The sequence below is a fragment of the Meles meles genome, chromosome 11 (assembly GCF_922984935.1).
Source record: "Meles meles chromosome 11, mMelMel3.1 paternal haplotype, whole genome shotgun sequence".
NCBI lineage: Eukaryota > Metazoa > Chordata > Mammalia > Carnivora > Mustelidae > Meles > Meles meles.
Window position 1 is genome coordinate 9,658,771 of NC_060076.1, and position 17,303 is coordinate 9,676,073.

The window sequence follows — 17,303 nt, forward strand, 5'->3', positions numbered from 1 at the left end:
CGAATATGAGAAATGCTCTTTACCTATAGGCAATCGATTCTTTTTATTTGCTGGGGTGGTTGCTGGAGACAGCTGAGGAGTATTATACGGGGTCATTTCCAAACTGCTGCTTTTTCCCGGCTTTGCCTGGGGCAGGTTCGCCAATAAATTGTCAAGAGCCATCCTATCTTCTCTCAGTTGATCTCCCGACATCACACTCTTCATAAAATTCACCTGGCAAAGGTAAAAGGACATTAGCTAGTGAGACCAATTTTTCAAACACAGTATCTATTTCTCACACAATGTACTCATCTATGATTCTGCCCATGCTTAGATAAATGACTTTTGAGAAAATCCTATTAAAGAATAAGGCCATTACCAGAGTAATAAGCTGACTATAGGTTATATAAACCACAGTTCTGCTCAATCCTTCCAGAAGATTAACGGAGGACATTGGAGGGGTCTCCACTGCACGGCCCCCAATCACGACATCAAGAAAAGCAGCAACACAGCTCTGTTAAACAGGAAAAGATCACAATGAAATATTTCCTCTTTCAAATAAGGGAACAAAATTTCTAATTAAGGTAGACAAGCACACAAGAAGTTTTTCTTCTTGAAAATTATATTAAACCCAACAATGAAAAAATTAAATTCTTTTTGAACTGACACAGAATTGTCTCCGTGAAATTATGGTACATGAAACCAGCATGACACAGAACAGTCCACACTACCCTACCACTTGTGAAAAGAAGGGGATGGGGTGACTGGGAAAACATATATAAGAATTTGCTTCTACACATATAGACCTCTTGAAGAAAACATGAAAAACTGAGAACATCAAGAACCTTCTGGGGAGGAAATAAAGGTTAGAGATCAGAGGTAAAGTGGAATTTCACTATATAACCTCTGAATTTTAAATAAGGCTGAATATATAGCCTACTGAAATATGATTAAAATCTAATTTAACTGAACAATGCCATAAAACATATTTATGAAATACACTTAAAATTATATAATTATTACCGATGTGCTTTAGTGATTTTTTTAAACTAAACTATCTATTTATTTAAAGATTTATTCATCCATTTCAGAGAGAGCAAGTGAATGCACGAGCACACACATGCACTCAGTGGGGAGGCACAGAAGAAGGGGACAAAGAGAAAACCTAAAGCAGACTTCCGGCTGAGCGCAGAGCCCGACCTGGGCCAATCTCAGGACCCTGAGATCATGATCCAAACAGAATCCAAGAGTCAGACATTCAACCAACTGAGCAACCTTATTTATTTAAGACCTTTTTTTTTTTTTTTTAAGTAATCTCTATACCCGGGAAAACTGGGCAGCTCATCGGACTCCTCGTTTCTGCTCTGGTAAGGATCTTGGGGTCATAGGATCGAGCCCTGTGTGAGGCTCTGCACTTAGCATGGAGTCTGCTTGAAATTCTTTCCCCCTCCTTCTCTTTCTGCTCCTCCCCCTGCCTGCATATGCACGCTCCCTCTCTCTAAAATAAATAAATGAATAAAATATTTAAAGTAATCTCTGCATCCTATGTGAGGCTGAAACTCTAACCCCGAGATCAAGAATTGCATGTTCTACCAACTGAGCAAGCCAGGCTCCTTATAAATTTTTAAAATAAAATAATCTTAATAGCTCTTTGGCTCTCATTATAGTGACATCTCCTCAACAGTTTAATAAGTAAGAATTAGTAATCTTTACTGACATCTTCCTTTAAATGCTACTAATCCAACACTGTATTCTCTATAGCTATACTAAGCGTAACTGAAAAGAATATTTAGTTTATTCTCAATAAACTAAAGGACAACAAGACTTAACAAAGGCAACAGTTAAATTCACTAATACTTTGGGAATATTTTCTATAAACGGTAATTCACACAAGATAGTATTCTTACTTTGTCAAATTTTCCAAGGCTGCTCTTTGTCCGGGGATCTCCCTCTTCAGAGCCGGTCATTGCCAACTGCTGCAAAAGGCGGCCAACCTGCAACCCAAAGCAGTGGTCGGGAGACGTGGGCTATAGATACTTAAAAATCATTCACTATGAAAGTGCTTTCATTCTAGTCTAAAAAGCTGTTTCATAATAATATTTATACCATCTGACCAGGCATGCAAAGTAGGGTCCCAAATTAAATGTGTATCTTCTCTACATCAGCTTTTACTATATTTAGATGAAGAGTCATAGACAATAGAAAATTTTACTTTAACATTACATTGATGATATAAAATAAAAATAAGACACCTTTGTTTCTGATTATACTTTTCACACATTTAGATATTTTAAAATTCACTTGCAAAACTTGATTCAAATTACTTGAAGTTAATATTAAGTACATCTCCCTTTATAATTCACAGAATACTTAAGGTAGAATTTTTTTTTAGATTTAAAAAAATCCTACAGAACAGAGCTGCTTGGAAAGTAAATGTTAATTCACAAAGCAGGTTCCTTACTGGTAAAAGAGAACTGTTAATTTACTCTTACTTTTTTCCTTAAGATTTATTTGTTTATTTATTGCAGAGGAGGCAGAAGGGACAGAGGGAGAGAGAGAGTTTCACGCAGACTCCCCACTCAGCACGGAGCCCAACATGGGGCTCCTTCTCATAAACCTAAGATAATGACCTGAGCCAAAATTAAGAGTTGGACGCTTATCGACTGAGCCACCCAAGCGACCTTAATCTACTCTCTTTAAAGACACTCTGGGGAACGCCAATACCATACAGTATCATCTTAATATCTGGTATAATTCCCTTTTTTACTCATTTTTTTTTCCATTTTATTTATTTTTTCAGCGTAACAGTATTCATTTTTTGCACAACACCCAGTGCTCCATGCAAAACGTGCCCTCCCCATTACCCACCACCTGTTCCCCCAACCTCCCACCCCTGACCCTTCAAAACCCTCAGGTTGTTTTTCAGAGTCCATAGTCTCTTATGGTTCGCCTCCCCTTCCAAATTTTTTTTTTTTAATAAACATATAATGTATTTTTATCCCCAGGGGTACAGGTCTGTGAATCGCCAGGTTTACACACTTCACAGCACTCACGATAGCACTTACCCTCCCCAATGTCCATAGCCCCCTCCCCCTCTCCCAATCCCACCTCCCCCCAGCAACCCCCAGTTTCCTTTTTTACTCATTTTGACAATAAGTGATTCAATCTCTACTGGAATGATAAAAATAAAAACCTAGAACTACACTATATTAAGAATAAATTTAGTGCTTCATAGATGATAAAAATCTTTTAGTTTTACTTCAGGGATTTTTATATAGTTAATTGCTAAATATAACAACATAACAGAAATGACCATGGGGAAAAAAAGCTTATCATTAAAAAAAAAAATCATCCAAAGATATATTCCAAATAAACTCAGTTTTTTCTTTACAGTATTTCTGGGGGACCGGATATGATTAAAAGATTCCCTTAATAAATAATAACATGGGGCGCCTGGGTGGCTCAGTTGGTTGTGCGACTGCCTTCAGCTCAGGTCATAATTCCAGAGTCCCAGGATCGAGTCTCGTATCGGGCTTCAAACTCCGTGGGGAGTCTGTTTTTCCCTCTGGCCTTCTCCCCTCTCATGCTCTCTCTCAAATAAAAATAAATAAAATCTTTAAAAAAGAAAAAAGAAATAATAACATGGAGGTGCATGAGTGTCTCAGTCAGTTAAGCATCCGACTCTTGCTTTCGGCTTAGGTCGTATCTCAGGGTTGTGAGATCCAGCCCCATGTCAGGCTCTACACTGGGCACGGAGCATGCTTAGGATTCTCTTTCTCACCCCCTCCCTTGGCCCCTCCCCCCCCAAAAAATAAATAAATAACAAGATTTCAGTAGTTCTCATGATAAAGGGGAAAAAACTGCTAACATAAATCCAAACCTCCTCTTTCTGGAACTCTGAGGACCAGAAGAATTTCAGATTTCAAAATTTAAAGATTTTAGAAAGGTCGATTAGCACATATATGTAACATAGGCAGTATTAAGGGAAGCATCCTGTAATCAAATGTATTCACATTTCTGCAGCAAAACCTGAGTATTCATTAGCCGTAAAAGGAATAACTAGCAGTGATTAAACAGTCTCGTGTTAGTTCAGGTCATGTTTTGCTACCAAACAATGTATAAAAGATAATGCATAAATATTTTCAATCACCCTGGTTTTGAAATCATGGTAAAGGGATGGTGGCCCTGTTCTAGAAAATCTAATCAACTAGGGGTGCCTGGGTAGTTCAGTTGGTTAAGTGTCTGCCCTCAGAGTCCCGGGATCGAGCCCCACAGCAGGCTCCCTGCTCCGTAGGAAGTCTGCTTCTCCCTCTTCTGTCCTCCCCCAACTTGTGCTCTCACACTCTTTCTCAAATAAAAAAAAGAAAAGAAAAGAGTAAAAACTAACACAAGGGGCACTTGGATGGGTCAGTCGGTCAGGAGTCCGACTCTTGGTTTTGGCTCAGGCCATGAACTCAGTCCTGGGATCAGGCCCCACATTGGGATCCAAGCTCAGTGGGGAGTCTGCTCAAGGATTTCCCTCCTTCTCCTGCCCCTTTCCTCACTCTCCCTCTCTAAAATAAATAAATAAATCTTTACACAGGAAAAACTAACAAAATATATTTTTTAGGACTGTATTTGTTTGACAGAGAGAGAGAGAGTGCAAGCACAAACAGGTGGAGCAGCAGGCAGAGGGACAGGGAGAAGCAGGCTCCCTGCAGAGCAGAAAGTCCAATGCGGGGCTTGATCCCAGAATCCTGAGGGATCATGACCTGAGTCAAAGGCAAATGCCTACCAGACTGAGACACCAGGTGCCCCCAAAACTAATATTTTATGACTACGGTATCTTTAAATCCTAATTTAACTGCTTTTCTTTCTTTTTAAAATTTATTTCAGAGAGAGAGAGTGAGTGAGTGAGTGTGTGTGTCTGTGTGTGTATACAAGGGGTGAGGGGAGGGCAAAGGGAGAGACTCTCAAACAGATGCCCCGCTGAGGGTAGAGTTAGACCTTGGAGACCAAAGCAGGGCTCTATCCTACAACCCTGAGATCACGACCTGAGCTGAAACCAAGAGAGGGACACTCAACTGACTGAGCTACCCAGGTGCCCCGTAACTGCTTTTATTTCTTAAGAAGCAAATATTTAGGGGCGCCTGGGTGGGCTCAGTCGTTAAGTGTCTGTCTTCTGCTCAGGTCACGATCCCAGGGTCCTGGGACAGAGCCCCACATAGGGATCCCTGCTCCGCGGGAAGCCTGCTTCTCCCTCTCCCACTCCCCGCTGCCTGTTCCCTCTCATGCTGTGTCACTGTCAAATAAATAAATAAAAATCTTAAAAAAAAAAAAAAAAAGAAGAAATATTTAAGCCAGTTTGAGGAAACAGAATAGTAAGACTGTATACATATTGCCATCATATTTTCTGTTCCCAGCCCACTACTCACTCAACTGACTTTCGACTGCATGCCACATTAAAAAGCGTACCTGCATCAGATTAAATCTTGCCACCTCATTAATAGGAGCATCAGAAATTATTCCATACTGTTCTGGATTGACAACTGCAGGACAAATGAAGCAGGCCAAGAGGAGATCAGTACACATTGCCCTGACCTCCCCAACTTCCAGTCTGTCTACACAGGAGAGGGTTTTGTACATCTGTGACACAATCCACCTCAAACTATGTGGAAAGCAGTACGTGTTCTGTTTGAGATAACCAATAAACTTGTTCACCAGAGCCACCAGTTTGGCCTCATTGGAATCCACCATCTCTTGAACCTTTTGCCTAAATCTATCTGAGCCTTTCTCTCCAAAGAGCTTTTCCTGTTGTAATGGGGAGAACCTATCGATCAGCTTGTTTGGATCTGTCTCCAGGTGGTCTTCATCTTCAACAAGCAGCTGCATGATTGGCTCATGTAAAGTAGCTGTGAGGAAAAGTTTGGCAGAAAAGAGTCCTTCAGAAAAAAGTTTAAATAAGATGCTGAAGGCACAGGTTCCTCTCCTCAAAAGTCGCCTGGGGTTGTCACTTTCTTTAAGTTCAAATTCAATCAAGTATCTCAAAACCTGAAGGAGGTAGCTTTCATCTTCTTGCATAATGCAGTTGCCATAAAGAGAGGTAAAAACTGTGTATATAACACTTTGTGTGTTCTCCTGATTAAGTTTCTCCCCAGCAACCAAAGAGGAGGCAATAAGACGAGGATTTTCCCTTAATCGACTCAAGAATTCTCCATAAGCAGTCTCCTGAAATCCCAATTGCTTGTATCCATCAACAAACTGGGTATCTTCCAAAATCTTGGCATGTTGGCAACATTCAGCAGGGGAAGCTTCAGCACTAAAAAATGAGCAAACAAGCAAAACAATAAAAATCAGTAACAATAATACAATATCACTGAAACCTGGAAATGTAGACAGATTATAGTCCTAGTAATGAGATCACTCCAAACTGCTCAAATCTTCCAGCCCACCTGTTCAGCATCTGAACACGTAAAGAAAGGCCAAAACCAAAATGTACAAAGGAGGACAAATTCTTCCTAGTAAATCAGGTTCAATGAAAAATATCAAAAAATAACCATTACTCTGATTTCTATCGTGAAAGATCAGTCCTGCTTTTTTCAGCTTCACGTAAATGGAATCATTTACGTTACATTTCTGTGTCTGCCTCATTTTCTCAAATTTATACCTCACCACCACCTTTCTTAGAGCTAAAAACTGGTTCCTGAAGCAAAGAAATAAGATATTAACACAGTGAGGGGCGCCTGGGTGGCTCAGTGGGTTAAGCCTCTGCCTTCAGCTCAGGTCATGATCCCAGGGTCCTGGGATTGAGCCCCGCGTCGGGCTTTCTGCTCAGCGGGGAGCCTGCTTCCTCCCCTCTCTCTGCCTTCCTCTCTGCCTACTTGAGATCTCTGTCTGTCAAATAAATAAATAAATAAAAATCTTAAAAAAAATTTTTTTTAAATAAAAAAAGATATTAACACAGTGAAAAAGAGGTTTATAAAAGTGAGATAGAGGAAGATACACAGAATCAAAACATGGAAATACACACAGTTGACCCTTGAACAATGTGGGGATTAGGCACAATGACCTCCCTGTGCAGTGGAAAATCCTTGCATAACTTCTGGCTCCCCAAACACTTAACTGCTAATAGACTTCTGCTGACCAGAAGCCTTACAGATAATATACTCGATTAACACACATTTTATACATGTATTATATACAGTATTCTTACAATAAAGTAAGCTAGAGAAAATAAAATATTGTTAAGAAAATCATAAGAAAGAGAAAAATACATTTATAGTACTCTATCGAAAAAAATCCATGTATAAGTGGACCCACAGTGTCAAATCAGTGTTTAAGAGCCAAGTCTACATTAAATAATACCGGGAAAAAAGGGGTGCCTGACTGGCTGAACTGGTGCAGCATACAACCCTTGTGAGTTTGAGCCCCACGTTGGGTACAGAGATTACTCAAAAAAAATTTTTAATCTTAACATAATAATAACAATAGAAAAGTAGAGGGGTGACTGGCTGGCTCAGTGGATAGAGCATGTGACTCGATCTCAGGGTCATGAGCTCAAGCCCCACATTGGGTGTGGAGCCTACTTATAAAAAAACACAAGATAATTTACTCTCAGCAAAATAAAATGTTATCATACAAAGACACAAAATTAACTGGTGTGGTACAAAATATTAACGCTTAAGTTATAATTCTCTAAAAAAGGCTTAATTAACAGACGAAATAGGCAAAGACTCACTTTAAGGTTGATCAAACTATCTGAAAGCATGCACTTTGTTGGAAATAGATTCATTTATTTATAGTTAGCACAGAAAAAATTAAACGCCTCAAAACCTGTTTTTTTTTTTTACCTGGTTATGATAAGCCGATCCAAATTAATTCTCTGTTGCTTAGCAATCCATGCTGTACGATACAACTTTTCAGCTGTCTTAAGGACATCTGCATTGAGCCTCTGAATGAGCTGTTTCTCAGAGTTCACATATAAGCGTTCCTGCTTAAGGTGATGGGCCAAGGTGTGAATATCCAGCTTCACCATCTTCAAATGTGGAGAAGGTACAAAGGCTGATCACTAAGAGTAAAAAGGTTTAAAAACTTAGACTGTTTTTCCAAAATCAAAAGGTTGATAAGAGAATACATTAAGAATTAGGGTACATTTAGTACTATAATTAATTTTAAAATAATCTATATATTTTTTGCAGAAGCATTACAGGTTCAGGATAGAAAAACTGGTAAATACAGATAAGGGGTGGTGGGGGTGTTCCTAGTAAGAAGGCCACTGCTCACAGACAGCCACAGTAAAAATTTGTGTATTTCTTTCAAGTCTAGTATCTATTTATTAGCACTAGAGTTTCTTTGACTGCTCCCTTTTACACTGCCATCAGTCAACTTAACCTGTTGACTTGATCTTCAAAATACATCTCCAATCTACTTCTCACCACGTCCATCATCCTCTCTCACCCAAAGGTCTATAACCACCACTTCATAACTGATCGCCCTGCTTCCTTTCTTGTACTACTTGAGTCTGTTCTCTACACAGCGTAGAGTATCCTTTAAACTTAAGTTAGATCACCTTATTTCCTTACTAAAAACCATCCAAAGGTTTATATTACATTTAGAATGAAATCTAAAGGCCCTACCTGATCTGCCCCTGGCTACTTCTCCAACCTCATCTCCTACCATTCTACCCTTGCTCACGTAGCTCCAGACACACGGGCTTCCTTGTTTAAGAGGCCAAGCATGCCCATTCCTCAAAGCTCCTTGCATTTGATGATCCCTCTGTCTGGAAGGCTGTTCCTCCAGGTATCTTTGCATGTTGAGTACCCTCACTTAATCAGGTCTCTCTGTTCAAATGACTACTTAGAAAGGCCTTCTCAGGTAACTCCTAAAATAGAAACTATCACTTCCTATTCCCTTTTCTGCCCTTTTAAAAAAGTACCTGCCTCTGTCTAGCATTATACTACAGATACCTACTTGCATGTTCACTATGGTTAGAGTATGGTTCCCCCACTAAAAGGTAAGGGCCACCAGGGAGGAGTATGGCTTCTCTGTTTTATTTACTCACAGCTGCAATTTCAGCGCTGAGCAGAGCACCTGGTTCATAGCAAAAACTGAACAAATATTTGCCAAAGGAATGAATGAAATCACACAAATCTTGTTTATCTAGTAGTTAAACAAACTGACAGAAATAGCACACATATTTTAAAGCATTATTATTTAAGCTATACCTGTGAACCTAGAATGCCTGCCAGACCACACTTTTTTTTTTTTTTTTTAAGAGGTCCAACATGATCTGAGCTGAAGGCAAATGCTTATGACTGGGCCACCCAGGCACCCCTGTTTTTAGATATTTTTAAACTTTCTTATTTTAAAGAACTACTGGAGACTAAGAAAATTTCAGATCTTACCATCTAACCTGAATCTTACTGTTTTCAAAACCACTTTCTTGGGGCACTTGGGTGGTGCTGTCAGTTGAGCATCCAGCTCTTGGTTTTGGCTCAGATCATGATCTCAGGATCATGCGATGGAGGCCCAAGTCAGACTCAGTACTCAGCTCAGAGTCTGCTCCCTCTCCCTCCTCCCAACTGTGCTATCTCTCTCTCTCTAAAATAAATATATCTTTTAAAAAAACAACTTTCTTATACCTTATCAATTTCCTAGCAAACTATGTCAAACCTTTATTCCAAATCACCCGTATCATGAAGGTCCTCATACTTCTCTCTTCTCAAAAGATAAAAGTATGGGCGCCTAGGTGGCTCAGTCAATTGAGCATCCAACTCTTGATTTCAGCTCAGGTCATGGGATCAAGCCCCGTGACAGGCTCTGTGCTTAGTGTGGGGGTCTGCTCGTCCCCCTCCCTCTGCTCCTCCCCGTCTCTCTCTCAAGTAAATAAAAACTTTAAAAAAAGAAGATGTAAGTATGTCCACTAAAATGATCTGTTAATAACAAAACCATGTGGGTACATTAAGAAAAATCGGTGACATACAGACATATACATTCGTATTAATTCAATTTACCAAAAATTCATATATGACTTTATAGACTTCCATGTGTGAACTCTAACATCCTGTAGGGGCCTCTAAGTACACAGACTAAGAACTATAAGTATTACAATTAATGGCAACAATAATGAAATGGGCTCTTAAAGATCTGAATGTTTCATTAATTAGTTCTGTTACTTTGGGCACATAAAGAATATTCTCTGAACCTCAGATTTTTTTCACCCGTAAAACATGGACTCCGTATCTATATTTATTTTATCCCTGGTACAAGCAACATATTAGGCACTAGGAATAAAAAAAAAGGGATAAAACCTGTGTATCCTTAAGGACTTTCTAACCTAGCAGAATGAAGCAGACATGCAAGCAATGGCTGTCCAAAAATGTTACGGGTATTATGCTAGAAGACTATACAATGTAGATGGAGCGGGGGAGAGAAGGAACCTGTATGGCACCAAGTCTTAAAAGGCAAGCTGGGGAGGGGATTGAGAAAATGAGTATTTGCCAGAGATAAAGAAGATGGTGGGTGGGGTCGAATTCCAGATATGGGGAGTCAACCAAGCAAAGGCACAGAAGTATGTAACAGAGAGTACAATTTAGACAGCTACCCATGGCTTGCTACAGTTTGGGGGATGGTGTCTGTGTGTTCAGTGAAGTGGGGGAAGGGAGGGAATGTGCATAATGAGAGATAAGGCTGGAGAGACAGAAGGTACACAGAAGACAGAGTTAAGAAACTTGGACCTTACACTGTAGGTGATGGGAAAAGTTTTAAACAGGAAATTATTAAGATTAAATTTTTATTTGGGAGCATAAACTCTGGCGGCCTTAAGGAAAGGATGAGGAGGTGAGTATGGGACCAGAAGAGAGACTAAAATTGTTGACAGGCAGGAAATGTGGTGGCAGTGGAAAGAACAGGACAGGTTTGAGAAATGTTACGAGATAGAAATGTAAGATTTTTTAACAACAGATGAGGGGGGAAAAAAGGTAGAAGTTTCCAACTCTGGGAAGAAGGGTGGGTGTGGTATTAATTCACCACAGTTGAGTACTGTATGGGGAAACACTGAAAATAGTGCCTTTACACACCTCATCTTCATAATATTCCTCTGAAATAAGTGCTCTGCAACTGAGGAAACTGAGGCTCAGGGATATGAAGTAATTTGCCCAGGACCACACAAGTGAGAGACGACAGAGCCAGTACACCATGATTATTACCCTGATCTCTACAAAAATGACTCAAAAATCCTGTGGTTACTTAGGAGAATATCATATTTTTAAGAGACGCATGCTCAAGCATGGAGAAGTAGCGTTAGGATCTGCAACTTACTTATACATGGTTCGGCAAAAAAATGAAACTTTTAAAATGCAGCAAAATGTAAGCAACTGTTGAATCTGGGTGGAGGGTAGACAATAACCATTATACTACCCTTCAATAATTTCAGTTACGTCAGAAATTTTTCATAATGAAAAAATAGATAAAAATATTTTGGAAGGGGCGCCTGGGTGGCTTGGTGGGTTAAAGCCTCTGCCTTTGGCTCGGGTCATGATCCCAGGGTCCTGGGATGGAGCCCCGAGTTGGGCGTTCTGCTCAGCGGGGAGCCTGCTTCCCTTCCTCTCTCTCTGCCTGCCTCTCTGCCTGCCTGTGATCTCTGTCTGTCAAATAAATAAAATCTTAAAATAAAATTTTTTTTTGGAAATTCTCAAACTGTGCCCTTCTTGCTGCTTTACTACAACTTAAATCAACAAACATATTACTGGGCTTGGCTGGAGCCTAGCCAGGTTCCCTAATCTCAAGGAGCTCACAGTCTAATTATAACCGAAATATTGTTCAAGATAGGGCATATAAAATGTTTCCAATGACACAGCAAAATATCAACCAATTTATACAATTTAGAAATTAAAACCTTCAAATACAGCCTCGCTTAAAAAAATTAACACATGAAAGTAATGCTCCACCTAGTCTAAACAAGAATTCACCTTCTAAACCCTTTAATAGTCGTAAACATCTTCAAAAATATTCTGAATAAATCTAGACAAACTTGTTAAGCATTTTTTTCCTTTTATCAAGTTCAAGAATTATATGCTTTAATGCTTTTCTTTCTATAATTAGTTTGTCTTGAGTGCTGCCAAAAAAACAGGTAAAAACTTACCCCACAAAATAATACTTTTAAACACATGATTATACAGGGATGCCTGGGTGGTTCAGTTCAGGGTGGTTCAGTTAAGTGTCTCTCTCTTTTTTTTTTTTTTTTTAAAGATTTTATTTATTGGGGTGCCTGAGTGGCTCAGTGGGTTAAAGCCTCTGCTTTCGGCTCAGGTCATGATCCCAGGGTCCTGGGATCGAGTCCCACATCAGGCTCTCTGCTTGGCAGGGAGCCTGCTTCCCTCCCTCTCTCTCTGCCTGCCTCTCTGACTACTTGTGATCTCGGTCTATCAAATAAATAAATAAAATCTTTTTAAAAAAAAAGGACTTTATTTATTTACTTACTTGACAGAGAGAGAGTGAGAGAGCACAGGCAGTAGGAGCAACAGAAGAAGAGAGAGAAGCAGGCTCCCCGCTGAGCAGGATCCCAGGACCCTGAGATCATGGGCAGACGCCCAACTGACTGAGCACCCAGGCGCCCCCAGTATCCAACTCTTGATTTCACCTTAGGTCATGATCTCAGGATTGTGAGATCCAGGCCTGTGCCCAGCTCCACGCTGGGTGTGGAACCTGTTTAAAATTCTTGCTCTCCCTCTTTCTCTCCCCTACCCTAAAAAAACAGTGTCAGTAAACCACTGGGTAAAATCCAAGAGATCAAAAATATAAATTAACTCTGACCTATATTTTCATCCACAGTTTACCTAAATTAAATTCATGTTCTAAGTACCATTTTATACATGTAGCACATGCCAAAGTATAATGATATTGTATCTCTATCTAGACTGTAAACGCTGAGGGAAAGAATTCAGCTTTGTGTCCTAACATAGCTAATGGCAGGTAAGACCTCAAACATGTTAAATGAACTCATTTCAGGTAGCCCCAAGTCTACTGGTTCATACATTCTGATAAAATAAAAACCCCCACACAGGGTGCCTGGGTGACTCAATGGGTTAAGCCTCTGCCTTCGGCTCAGGTCATTTCTCAGGATCCTGGGATCGAGCCCCACATTGGGCTCTCGGCTCAGCGGGGAGCCTGCTTTTCCCTCTCTCTTTGCCTGCCTCTCTGCCTACTTGTGATCTCTCTCTCAAATAAATAAAGTCTTAAAAAATAATAATAATACTCCCACACACAAATAACAGGCACTCCTTAAAAACAACAGTTGCAGAAAAGGGTTTGAGAACATAAAAGGCAAAGTCTATGAAGTTGTTCTGCCCTTCTGAGGCACCATTATGACACAATCATTATAGCTATTGGGAAACTGTTTAAATAAAATGTAGGCGTAATAACTAAAAGTGGGGAAATTTCACCATACTGAACACAACAGCAAAGTACAAACATTTGCAAATAAGTTAGTTTCCTGAAAAGTAACAATGACAATATCGGTATCAAACTAACACTAACAATACTCACACCAAGCTAACATTTACTTAGAACTTTATCATGCCAGGCACTGCTATTTTTTTCCTCACTGAATCCTTATAACCCTATGATGACTGTGCTCATTAACTTCATTTAAGAGTTGAGAAAAGTGTTGACATACCTAGCAAGCAGCTACATCAAGATTCACAATGACTCAGTTCTGGTTCCAAAGCAGCCCTTGCTCTCAATCGACTAATCTAAACATTTTGTCAGTCACATCTGCCTTAACTTCCAGTTCTGTTAATAACTGACTCTTTAAAGTTCCTTTTATCTACTGGTTTTACAGAACTTCATCTGGCTTCTAGTTACATCTATTTCCCCTGAGTTTATGCTCAAATATCATTTAAAATACAGGGGTCTCCAAAACTTACCTCTTAGCTGAGCTTAAATTCTTTATTTCTTCTATTATTTTTTTAAAGATTTTACTTATTTGTTTGCTTATTTATTTATTTATTTACTTATTTTGAGAGAGAGCACTAGCAGGGGGAAGACAGAGGGAGAGAGAAAAGCAGACTCCGCACTAAGTGCGGAACCTGGCGTGGGGGCTTGATCTCACAACACTGAGATCAAGACCTGAGCCAAAATCAAAAGTTGGATGCTTAACCAACTGAGCCACCCAGGTGCCCGTCCTCTATGACCTTAACATCAAAACAGAATCTCAGAATTGGGAAGGCTGTTAAAAGCTATCTTTTCCAATTTAATTCAAGTCAACAAATATTTTCTGAATGTCTTCACTGTACCCAAGCACTAACAGTACAGGACAGAACAAAACAGAGACAGCCTCTGCCATTGCAAAGCTTAGTCAACTATGAAGCCAGGAGCAAGTAAACTGTAAATAACTACAAGTATATAAACGTGTGTGTATACACGGATGGACACACACCTACACGTGCTCTACCTTTTTCTTTACTTTGAATGAACTGCCTTTCTCTAGGTTAAAGCCAATCCTCACTTGTATGCTGATTTCTTCCCTTCACATCTACTTAACATTACTGTAGAGATCCCAACTACCCTATCCCCCTCCCATCCACATTTCTTTCTCTATGGATCATTCTCCCCAATAAATAAACATGCTATTATTTTTCATCTTAAAAAAAAAATTAAAAAAAAAACCCAAAAAACAAAAAAACCAACTCTCTATGTCATGTCTTCCCTTCAACTTCCACCTCCATTTTTGTCCCTCCCTTTACAAGAAAACTGTTTGAATGAGGTGTCTATAATCACTGTCTCCAGCTTCTCTCCTCCGATCCCCTCTTAAGCCCAAATCTTGGTTTGGGCCCAGGTTGGGATCTCCGGGTCATGAGATCGAGCCCCACATCAGGCTACATGCTCAGTGTAGAGTCTGCTCTGCTTGAGTTTCTCTCTCCCTCTCCCTCTGTTCCTCTCTCCTGCTCTCTCTCAAATAAATTTTTTAAAATATACATACAAACAAATAAGCACACTATAATCCAGTGATACATTACCATTTCTCCTCTTCTTGACCTAACAGAAGGATCTAACATGGATGAACACTCTCCTTGAAACGCTTCCTTTGACTTTGGGACATTACATCCTCACAGTGTTCCTCCTGTCTTCTCCACTCAGTCTCAGTCTCCTTTGTTACTCCCCACTCATCTCCCTGATTTCAAAACACTGGGGTACCCTACCCTTAAACCCTGTCTTTAGACCTTTCCTTTTCTATCTATACCCAGCACTAGGCAATCTCATTCCATCTCATGGCTTAAGAACCATCAAAATGCTGACAGCTCCCAAATTAGTATCTCCAGACTTTACCTTTCCCCTAAATGCCAGATCCAAATTTGCAACTACCCACTCAACAGTTCCTGTGGGTTGTCTAACTAGCATCTCAAACTTAACATGTCCAAAACTGCACTCATCTCCCTCCACTCACCCAAAGAAAAACCTCTTTATATCCCAGGCTTCCCCATCTCAGTCAATGGTAATTCCATCTTTCCAACTGATTAGGCAAAAAATTTTGTCTCATTCTCGACTTCCTTCTTTTTCTTACACCGATTATCAACTCCTGATGACTCTCCCTCCAAAACATATCCAGAATATACCTACTTACCATCGTTTCTATTGTTAATTACCACCCTGGTCCAAAGTACCATATCTCTCACCTGGGATTATTGCAACAGGCTCCTAATTTTGCTTCAGTCCTTGCTCCTAGTCTACTCTCAACACAGCAGCCAGAATGACCCTATTAGCCCAAGTCAAATCATATCACGCTTGTGCCAAAAATCCTCCAAAAGCTTCTTTTCTCAGCTCTCTATGGTCTGCCTCCACCTTCCTTACCTCTCTGATCTCACCTCTGCCATTCAAACCAAGACACTACTAGGTAGGAGTGAAAGTGGGCACTATTAATAATATGTCATCAAGGGCACCTGGGTGGCTCAGTGGGTTAAGCCGCTGCCTTTCGGCTCAGGTCATGATCTCGGGGTCCTGGGATCGAGTCCCGCATCGGGCTCTCTGCTCAGCAGGGGCCTGTTCCCTCTCTCTCTCTCTGCCTGCCTCTCTATCTACTTGTGATCTCTCTCTGTCAAATAAATAAAAAAAAAAAAAAATTAAAAAAAAAATAATATGTCATCAAGATAAGAGATGCAAACAAGGGCATATAATCAGTCTGTTATTGGCCCCCCTTTCCTACTGCTCCATCTGTGTTCTCAGACTTGCCAAGTATACTTTTACCTCTGTACCTTCATACTTGCTCGCCACCCAAATCTCTTACTTCCTTTAGGACTTTTTACTCAAGAGTGGTCTTCTTCAAAGACACAAAAAGATGGAAAAGCATTCCATGCCCATGGATCAGAACAATAAACTTTGTTAAATGTCTATACTGCCCAGAGCAACCTATACTTTCAATGTCATCCCAATCAAAATTCCACCAACATTTTTTTCCAAGTCCTGGAACAAATAATCCTAAAATTTGTTTGGAATCGGAAAAGACCCCAAATTGGTAAGGAAATACTGAAAAAGAAAAACAAAGCTGGGGGCATCACGTTGCCTGATTTCAAGCTTTACTACAAAGCTGTGATCACTAAGACAGCATGATACAGGCACAAAAACAGACACATAGACCAGTGGAACAGAGTGAGTCCAGATATGGACCTGCAACTCAACTAACCTTCGACAAAGCAGGAAAAAATAATCCAGTAGAAAAAAGATAGTCTCTTCAATAAATGGTGCTGGGAAAATTGGACAGCTATGTATAGAAGAATGAAACTTGATCATTCTCTTACACCATTCACAAAGATAAATGGATAAAAGACCTCAACATAAGGCAGGAATCTATCAAAATCCTAGAGGAGAACATAGGCAGTAACCTCTTAGACATCAGCCACAATTTCTTTCAAGACACGTCTCCAAAGGCAAAGGAAACAAAAGCGAAAACCAACTTTTGGGACTTCACCAAAACAAAAATCTTCTGCACAGAAAACAGTCAACAAAACAAAGAGGCAACCCACGAAATGGGAGAAGATACTCACAAATGACACTACAGACATAGGGCTGATATTCAAGATCTATAAAGAACTCCTCAAACTCAACACTCAAAAAACAGATAATCATGTCAAAAAATGGGGAGAAGACATGAACAGACATTTCTCCAAAGAAGACATACAAATGGCTAACAGACACATGAAAAAATGTTCATCATCACTAGCCATCAGGGAGATTCAAATCAAAACCACACTGAGATACCACCTTACACCTGTTAGAATGGCCAGAATTAACAAGACAGGAAACAACAAGTGTAGGAGAAGATATGGAGAAAGGGGAACCCTCTTAAACTG

The 17,303-nt window shown here is 40.0% G+C and overlaps 1 protein-coding gene across 4 annotated transcripts in view; it reads right to left on the reverse strand.

Annotated features, from left to right (window-relative positions):
* Positions 1 to 17,303, reverse strand: part of GAPVD1 (GTPase activating protein and VPS9 domains 1) — a 79,922-nt gene that overhangs the window by 40,785 nt on the left and 21,834 nt on the right. For all 4 annotated transcript variants that reach the window (XM_046022184.1, XM_046022182.1, XM_046022183.1 and 1 more), the window contains exons 2-6: positions 7,809 to 8,026; positions 5,434 to 6,277; positions 1,887 to 1,973; positions 359 to 493; positions 24 to 213 (exon numbers count right to left, since the gene is read on the reverse strand). In XM_046022184.1, the coding sequence (XP_045878140.1) occupies positions 24 to 213; positions 359 to 493; positions 1,887 to 1,973; positions 5,434 to 6,277; positions 7,809 to 7,993 (1,441 nt within the window). In that variant the 5' untranslated portion in view covers positions 7,994 to 8,026. The remainder of the gene's footprint in view (positions 1 to 23; positions 214 to 358; positions 494 to 1,886; positions 1,974 to 5,433; positions 6,278 to 7,808; positions 8,027 to 17,303) is intronic.